The 9,950-nt window shown below is 42.5% G+C and overlaps 1 protein-coding gene across 1 annotated transcript in view; it reads right to left on the reverse strand.

The window, feature by feature from the left end:
* ANO3 (anoctamin 3) overlaps positions 1-9,950 on the reverse strand; it is a 113,305-nt gene that overhangs the window by 63,911 nt on the left and 39,444 nt on the right. Inside the window, 1 exon segment of the mRNA XM_015429146.1 lies at positions 1,233-1,343. Coding sequence (XP_015284632.1) covers positions 1,233-1,343 — 111 coding nt within the window.

Here is a 9,950-nt window from a genome sequence, read left to right on the forward strand (position 1 = left end):
TGCGGCTGACTTTCCCCTAGGGTTGGCAATCTCCAGATGTGATAGGGTTGCCACATCTGAGTTGGGAAATTCCTGGAGATTTGTGGGTTGGAAGCTGGAGAGGCCAGAGTTTGGGGAGGACCTCAGTGAGATAGATATACAGTTGCCAGGTCTGGGTTGGAAAATACCTGGGGACATTGGGGGTGAATCGAGGAGAGGGTGGGGTTTGGGGAGGGGAGGGGCCACAGCATGGTACAATGCCATGGAGTCCTTCAAAGCAGCCATTTTCTCCAGGGGAGCTGATTTCTGTCAGCTGGAGATCAGTTGTAAAAGCGGGAGATCCCCAGGCCCCACCTGGAGGCTAGCAACCCTAAGGTGAGACCTGGAGAACTCCCGCTGTTACAATTGATCTCCAGATGACAGAGATCAGTTCCGCTGGAGAAAATGGCTGTGTTGGAGGGTAGACCCTATGGCATTATCCCCTGCTGAGTCCTTCTATTCCCCCCCCAATGCTGCCCTCCATAGGATCTACCCCCCAAATCTCCAGGTATTTCCCTAATCAGAGGTGGCAGCTGTGCTTTCTCCTCAGTGCCTGTTGCTAGGCAACCAGGTTCTGTCACACCTGTTTTGGCCTTTGGGAGAAAACTCATTGGGGCCAGTCCTGATAGGGTTGCCAACTCCAGCTGGGAAATTCCTGGAGATTTGAGGGATGGAGCCTGAAGAGGGTGTGGTTTCAGGAGGGTTGGGAACTCAGACAGGTACAGTTCCATAGACTCCACCCTCCAACCCAGCCATTCCCTCATGGGGAATGATTGTTGCCAATCTCCAGTTGGGGGTATGGAGATCACGTAGAATTACAACTGCTCTTAAAATGGCAGAGATCAGTCCCCCAGGATAAAATGGTGGACTCTGTGTCATTATACCCTGCTGTGGTCGCCACAGCAAACTGGCGCTGAGTGTCCAAGGCTGGGGCACTCTCCCAGAGCCTCTTTCTAGAGGTCGTTGTATTTATTTCTACAATGAGCCTTATTCCTAGTACCTTAAATAAAACTTTGTTGGACTTAAAGATGCCACTGGACTTAACCTTCATTCTGCTGCTTCAGACCAACATGGCTACCCACCTGAATAAACAAGTATGAAAGTTTAAAGCATTTTTTTTTGTTTACTTCTTCAGAAGACTTCGCCAAGCACCATCATGCATTATGGAAAGCACCAAAAACACTGAATTTTGGAAAGCAAAGATATTCTATCACATTTAAAAGTTTACCTTTGCATAGATGCAGCTTTCATTCAGTTTTTGAAGTGTGCAATTCTTTTCACACATAGGGCACATGATGGTTTCGTTCGCCTCACAAATCTCTACACTGCAAAAGGAAGTCAAGAAAACTAATGGTTGCTAAAAGATATGTCATGGTGATGGTAGCCACTATCAGCTGTGTTTGGGGGTTTTACAGTACCATGTTTATACATTATATTGACAAATACAGGCATTCCCATTTACTTACTCAGAGAACAAGGCAGCTATTTTAATTTAATTCCAGTTTTACTAACAAAAGGCAAATATTGGTACATAATATAACTGAACATCTGGGCTAAGCAGTCAGCTACAGACCACCACAGGAAGTGTGAAGGTGAGGTGATCCTTAAAAAAACAAATCTTGTCTTCCCTAGATAATATTTTTCAAGAAAACCTTATCTGGTCACCTAAGAGTCATTCTAGGAGAGAGATGAAAGAACACACATCAGCAAGGGAATTACTGACTTAATCTTTTGAAACCTACTTTTCCTCAAGGTTTTCTTGTGGAATTTAATGAAAATCATGTAATAATTTTATAGGCTTTGCTACATTAGTTAGCATATGTTAGCCTGAATTAGTAATGGCTCGTTAAATCTGCTTATGAATTCCTGTGACAGCTTCAAGTGGTAATTTTTCATTTCCATTGTTCTGATGCAATTAGCGTCCTTGAGAAGTTTATTCAGCTAGCACCAACCAGGTCTGATATAAGCGGAAATAACATTTTATGAATAGTTTGTCCACCAGCAGAAATCCCAGGAAACAGAACACCAACACTGAAATTGCCAATCCAGACTAAGCCTTTATAGTTTGTGAAAGCATCACCTATGATCAGAGGAACATTATGAAATAGACAATTTAGCATGTTCCCCCCCTCCACACACACATGCTCTATATAATTCCCAGTATTATGTGGCATATGAACATTTCAGTGGATGTGATATATCTTTTCACTTATTTTTCTGTGATCCATGTCTGCTGGACTGCGGTTTTATTTTTTTTAATGCTCTTTTTATGTTTTCGAGGTCGTTGTTAAGTGCCCGAGGCTGAACAAACTGATGATTGGTTCAGACAAGGCAGAAGTGATACTGCTTGGGAGGGCAGAGTGTTTGGCTGGTGTTGATCTACCAGCCTCAAATGTGGCTAAGCTCTCTTTAAAAGATGATGTTAAGAGCATTCTTGAATACTATTTCCAGACTAGTCTTCTGTAACAGACACTACTTGGGGCTGGCTTTTGAAAAAGCCTCAGAAGCTCTAACTGATAGGCAACAAGAGGCAGCATCCACAGTCCCTCCTGGGATTGCTCTCCCTCTCTTGTGTGTTATTTTATTATTATTATTCTATTATTTATATAATAATGGGACCACTTTCCCTCTCCCATGCAGAAGCAAGCCCTGCCATCCTAAGGTAGTGGTGGAAGAAGGGCAGTGAGTGCAGTGCTCAGTCTGGACCATGAGTGAGATTGCAACTTCTGGGGTAGCTGATAAGAATTGTTTGTGGTCTGTGACAACATTGCAGGTATTCGCTGCAGGCGACACTGTAAGGATGACACCAGAAGGGAATTGGGCCTCTGTGGCTAAATCTGCATTTGTCTTTCCCACCAGTGTCCCAGCCTTTTGACTCCGTCTTCAAAAAAGCTGTCTACATTTGGTGTCGTTTTCACACCTCAAGAGTGCTAGCATATTTTTGCACGTCCACATATGATTATCGTCCTTTCGGGGCGGCTCCACTGTTATTGCACCTCTGCACTGCTTTAAAAGAATATTCTCCAAACAACATTCAAACAAGCATAGAGAAAGACGGTGTCACAGCAGCATGAAACTAATTTAAAAATGCAAATGCAGATTTGACCTGTTTTGGCCCTCTGGGGGAGACTGAAGGCTGGGACATAACTCCGAGCCGTAATCTGCTTCCACTGAAATTTCATTACTCTTGTCATTAGGGATCTGGTGGATGGTTTTGTCTATTGTAATATAAGATCATTAAGGGGTTTAATAAATGTGAATGTTCACAGAGATTTCTTTAATAATTAATTAAACTTTTATTGGTTGTGTTTCAGTAATTGATTTGAATAACTGATACATGTTGTGTTAGATAAACTGAATTTGAGCCTTATTTAGTATCAGTGAACTGCGAAATGTTGAATTATTTAGAATTATTTAGAAAACTTCTAGCATACTTGGATAATTGTTCTCAAAAGTGTTTAAAAAATTGTGGTTCTGTGGGTGGGCTGTACGGCTAAAGGAAAAAGCACTACTTTTTTAGTGGATACAGCTCCTAAAAGAGACAATAAGAATTATAATTTAGAGTTCAGAGGTGATGCTACATCTATGTTTGACTCAATAAAAGAATTAAGGAACCGAATAATAATTAAGGAATTAAGGAACTGGAACAGACTGAGGAAAGAATTGTTCAAAGTAGCCAAGAGAGGGAAGAGCATTTAGAATCCAAGTTAGAAGAGTGTGATATGAAATAGGAATCCTTAACAGATTTAATTGTGAAACTAGTCTGAAGAATGTAAACAAAAAGTAAACAAGGTAGAGGGAAAAAACTAAGAATTATAAATATTGACTAATGCAATTAATTAATGCAGTTAGTGGATGTGGAGAGTGCCTTCACTCACTGCATTAGGAAGGAACATGCGATGGCCTTATTCCTCAGGGCACTGGTAAATTGGCAGACGGATTTGGCTGCATATTTAACTCTGTTTTTTTTAATGGTGTACTGCTTAATTGCCAGGTGCTTAGGATATTTTTGTGTCATTGCAGCTCTTACTGCATTCCTAGCTGCCTTGATTTTTATGACTAGGGTTGCCCACCCAAGTTAGAGAATTCCTGGAGTTTTGGTAGTAAAGCCAGGTGAAAGAAGGGTTTGGGATGGGGAAGGACCTCAGAATGGTATAATGCCATAGAGTCTGCTATACAAAGCAGCCACTTTCCCCCAGGGAAGCTGATCTATGTAGTCTAGAGATCAGCTGTAGTTCCAGGAGACCTTCAGGCCCCACTGGGAAGTCAGAACCCTAGTCCTGGCTTCTTAGTCTTTTAGATGCTCCTTTTCAGTTTTGCTACAACCAGGGGTCATTTAATAGAAAAAGAGGTGCAGGAGCTTATTAGCATAACTCATTAGCATAACATTTGCATATGCCATACCCCCTGACATCACCAGAAGTGTGTCAGAAGGCAACACCCACCACTCAGGCTCCACTGGACTGTTTTGGATTGCTAGCTACTTGGGGGGGGACGTGCAGATCTGTCCTCACAGAGGAGGGAGAGCTTGTACCTGAATAAAACTTGGTCTTAAAGGTGCCACTGGATTGTTTTGGACCGGGGGGGGGGGCGGAGAGGGCTCTGCAACTTTCCTGGCGGCTTCTTGCTCTGACTGAGGGCTGCTGGGAGCAGGGGGTGGGGCTTGTTGCATGTGCCTGCCCCCTGGGCTCTTTACTGCCGGAGCTCCATTCCTGTGCGCTCCTGCAGGAAATGACCCCTGGCTACAACAACATAGCTCTGATATAAAATGAGGTTTTACACTGTTTTATGCACCTAGAAGGTTTACCATTTGTGTAGTACTGGTATCAGCAACCAGCATCAGCAGAGCATCTTATTCTTTAGGGCTTCAAGGTAGGATAGCTGAATGGAAAGAGGCAGATTCTCAGGATATTTTATAGACTGCGTGCACTGTGATAAGAGTTTGCTTTGAAAAGGACATTTGTGCTTCTCCTTAGTGACACTGATTGCAGATGATTAATTTCCAAATTTATCTAAGCAGGAATAAGGAGAACTTGATCTGAGTGGCAGCAGCATTTTGCTTCTTAAAAAAGCTTTTCCTTTACATGTTCTATGTGTTGTTTCCCTTGGAGGTCCCAGAATCTCCAAAAGTCACAGAATGTGGTTGCCCGTTTTTTGATGGGTGAGGGGCAGCGAGACGAAAAATGCCTATATTGAATTAATTGAAATGGATACTAATTTATCTGCTTTCTTGATTCAAGATTTTTGTTTTTGACAAGTCCCTAATGACATGGGACTTTCCAATCTGAAGGAATATGTCTGCATTTATTTAACTTACATGCCAAATTAGGACTTCCAGCCACTTGCTACTAGTGGTGACCCCAATCCATCAAGCATGGTCCTCTGCGACTAGAACTTACTCTTTTACAATGATGGTCTGTTCAATTAACAGACTTCTGGGGGGGTTGTAGGGCACCCTGCTCTCCTTGCAGGCTCCTCCCCCCCAAACTCTAAAGGTATTCTTGTTTCGACAAGCATTCCCATTTTTGACTTCATATCTTGGATTTCATTATAACATTAGACAATGCTGAACTTTGGTTCTTGGGCGTTGGAATTATTGTATAGTTATTGATTCTATGTAAATCTCTGTTCCTATTTTGTATTTTGTTTTAACTTTTACATTGTTGGATGCTTGGAATGAAGCAAGAATTAATTTGTTTTTACAAACAAATGCACAGTATCCATGCCTTTGTCGCTGCCTGGCAGACACTGAAAAAAGTGTCTTCCATATGGCAACAGCTCTCCATAGTTTTCCTGTTGCCACTGCAGCTGCTAATTTAGTATAGCATCAATAGGATTTCCAAATGGCAAGTTTCCTCACACTTCCCCTGTGCTGTTTCCTCATAGCCACGATTTCTCACCTGCAGCACCAGGGGCTCTCTTGGTTTGTTTGTTTTTTTAAAACTGGCAATAGATAAATTGCTATAGCATTATAATGTTATAGTGAACTTCATACTAAGTTGCCTGCATCCCAAGCTTCCATTAAAAATAGTCATCAGATCTTTTAAGTAGGAGAGATGGAAAGTAAAAGATCTATCTTGGCAAGGAAATGGGCAGCACCTTTTGAACGGCAGTGTGTCTTCCACACAGAAGGCATATGCGCTTTAGCTGAGGACGAGCGGGAAACACTGGATCAAAGGTGGTTTGAGAAAGCAAGGAGAAATGGCAGAAAGACAACAGATGAGTAACAAATATAAGAACACATGAACATAAGACCAAGCAGTTTCTCTGGAGGGCAAACAACAGGGCTGAAGCTTCCCCTGATATTGCCTTCTGGCACAAGGATTCAGAGGCTGACTGCCTCTGAATGTGGAGGTTCCCTTTAGTCACCATGGCTAGTAGTCACTGAAGACCTATGCTCCCTGGATCTATTTAATCCCCTTTTAAAGCTATCTATGCCTGTGGCCATCACTACATCTTTTGGCAGCGAACAAAGTGGACTTTTGGAAATAATCCACTGCAGTTGGAAGTCCAACCAGAGTAATAAGCCTGTATGGAAATCACCCAAATAATAAAATAAGTTTGTATTTTCTTTCGTTTTTTTCAAGGAACTACCACATAATTCTAAAATAGGATCAGGTTAGATTTAATTGTTGACATGACACAAACATAAACTATACTTATTGCACAAATCAGTTATAATGCTTCCTAGTTTGATCTCTTACTTTAATAATATGGCAGTATTGGGACAGGTCTGATATCCCAGGTCAGCACATCAGGAATCTGAACTTTGCTGAAGCAAAGTTTGGCTTTGATTATTAATTGCACCTACATCACCCTCCATCAGTTCATTTTTAAAACAAGTTGTACTGTACAGATATTTTTAAAAGTAAAAATAAATAAAACCACTAGAGGGAAGACTCACTTTGTGAAAGTGGTAGCCTGTTACATAACTCCAAGAACTGAATAACACTGATAAAGAAGTTGTATTATTTCCTAATGCAACATGCATAAATAGCCGAGGATAAGAAGCTTCCAAGTGTGGCCAGAGTTAGGCAGGGAAACACACACACACACCCCGTCACTGGAAAATAAACTGCTTAAAATGGCAGGTGCTAGAACTCAAACTTGCCTTGAAGTTACACTCACTGGAAACCAGAACCTTGTTCCTTAACCACACTTGCATGGGAGTTTGCTGTGTTAATCCCATGCTGAACAGAAGGCACTCTGCACATACTCAGAGATACACTTTATATATCAGCAGACCTGGTTATAAAAGTGTGAAACCTGAAGGCAGTAGGAAAAGGACCTAACATGAGACTGAATCAAAGGAAACCATGGCCTGAGCAAGGCTGTTAATGGTAAGACTTCTGTAGTCATTAAGTCATAGGGTCGCCCTAAGTCAGAATCTATTTGATGACATGTAACACACACACTAACACATTTGCTTATCTGTGTAATCAGATATAATTTTCTTTTTATGGCATCTGGATGAGTGCATCAAACTTTTTTACTGGGATTAAATGTCTCCCCACTATGGAATGGATCACAAGACTGAACACCACTGACAGTTAGCAAACACTACATGAAGCTATAATCCACAGTCTGCTCATTTTGTAATTGTGTGCATTATAGACTTTGCAACCCAGTAGGTATTTCATTAAGTGGCTTTGTATTGAGTTCATTAAATTAATAGCTAGGCCTAGAGGGAATGCCAGTCGTCAAACTGACACAGTGTCTTGTTGAATCCAGGTTGATCATTGTATTCATTGACACCAGGCTGATGGGGTTAAAGGAGTACAGTCAATGTACTCTGCAGAGGGACTCTGCAGTTGTGCAATGTAATGGTTGCAGAATATGCAATCAATTAATTCTTTGTGAATTGTAGCCATCTGTTTCTGACATGTTTTTTTGTAATATAACAAGAGGCCTTACAAAGGTTATCAAGGTGATCTTTGAATAACATACATTATGTAAAGAAAAAAATTGCTTATCTCTCTATATAATAATTCTGTTTTGGTCATGGACTCTCTTGAACATTCCACATGCTCCCAAATCAGTTGGCTCCCTGATCTGTCACTCAGAAGCTGTCCCTATCCACTGGCTGCGTTGCCTGAGTCTTGCCTCCAATATTCTAAACAGTTTGCTCTTCCTCTCCCCCCAGTAGCCAGTCGGAACACAGAGGTCATTTTCATATGAGGCCTGATTGGCCTTTAACATTCTAAACAGTTTGTTGTTGCTGTTGGGAGTCATTGAATGTGTCCTGAGGTAAAGTACATATCCCAATTTTCCCTTAAACGGTCACTGGAGTTGTCAAAATACATATCCCAATCTTTCCATTAACAGTCACTGGAGGTGCCAATCTCCCAGTGGGGCCTGGAGATCTCCCAGAAATCACCATATCCCAATCGTTCCTTTAACAGTCACAGGAGGTACAAATCTCCCAGTGGGACCTGGAGATCTCCCAGAAATCCAGCTGAACTCAAACCAACACAGAGCTGTCTCCCTGGAGAAAATGGCTGCTTTGGAGGGTAGACTCTATGACAGTGGTGGCAATTGGCGAACCTATGGCACGGGTGCCAGAGGTGGCACTCAGAGCCCTCTCTGTGGGCACGCGTGCCGTTGCCCCAGCCAGGCCCAGACCATCATTAAAGTGTCAAATTCTCTGCCAAATAATTTTAAGTAAATGAAAGCATTTAGGAGCCGTCCGTCAACGTGCGCGTGTGTGCGCTTTCCGCGCGTGCGCCGCCAACAATTCACCAGAAGTGCCGTGTGACGTCAATCACGTTGAGGGCGTGGCCCCGATCATTGGAGGGAAAACCATAGAGTTTTCCCTTTGACTATCGGGGCCATGCCCCCAATGTGATTGATGTGGTTGCGTCACCTCTGGTGATGCAGCCACGCTGCGCTTTGGGGGGTGGAGTTCCTCCCAGGGCCTGATTCCGCGGGGGCGAGAATCGGACCTCCGAAGTGGGGGTTTACCCGCTACCCGCCCCCACTTGGCAGCCCTAATTTTCCCCTTCCCTCTGCCGTCCCACCAACCACAGTTGGGACATTCACCTGGAGCTTCCTTTTAGATCTCGTTGTATTTCTTCCCACAACGGGCCTTATTCCTAGTCTATGTATAAAGCTTAAAATATGTTATTTTGTCTTACAGACAAGACAATACTGAATGGACAGTTTTATACTGCTGCTTTCTGTTGAATAAGTTTAGTACATTGTACATTGTACATTTACCTTTACCTTTACATTGAGAGTCAGTTTGGTGTAGTGGTTAAGTGTGCGGACTCTAATCTGGGAGAACTGGGTTTGATTCCCCACTCCTCCACTTGCACCTGCTGATATGACCTTGGGTCAGTCACAAGCTCTGGCACAGCTGTCCTTGAAAAAGAGCAGTTTGTGTCAGAGTTCTCTCAGCCCCACCCAACTCACAGGGTGTCTGTTGTGGGGAGGGGAAGAAAAAGGAGTTGGTAAGCCGCTCTGAGACTCCAAGTGAAGGGCGGGGTATAAATACAATCTCTTCTTCTTCTACATAACAGACAATATTTAAATTATTACCTTTCTTCTGTCATGGAATTCAAACACATACAGGCATCCCAGGATGTATCCCATCTAGACATTGACTAAGCCCAGAACAAGAAATTCGGTATAGCTGGGTTGTGTTCTGCAACCACATCAAAGGAAACTAATTTACAAGGACCCGCTGTGCTAGCACGTGGCTTCCACATTCAAGTAAACAGAGTGCAATTTGGATCAGATATTATTTTCTGTTTATGGACTGTGGATGAGTGTGTCTGAGATTTTTACTGGGATAAGATATCTCCCCCACTACAGAAAGACTGAAAAGGGTGAATGCTACTGAGAGTTAGGATACCAAGTCACCTTGTACAAAATCTGATTTGCAAGATTAAAGGAGAGATCTATGCAAGTTGGAGAACTTACATTTTGGTTTA

The sequence above is a fragment of the Gekko japonicus genome, unplaced genomic scaffold (genome assembly GCF_001447785.1).
Source record: "Gekko japonicus isolate JY-2015 unplaced genomic scaffold, Gekko_japonicus_V1.1 scaffold2381, whole genome shotgun sequence".
Taxonomy (NCBI): Eukaryota; Metazoa; Chordata; class Lepidosauria; order Squamata; family Gekkonidae; genus Gekko; species Gekko japonicus.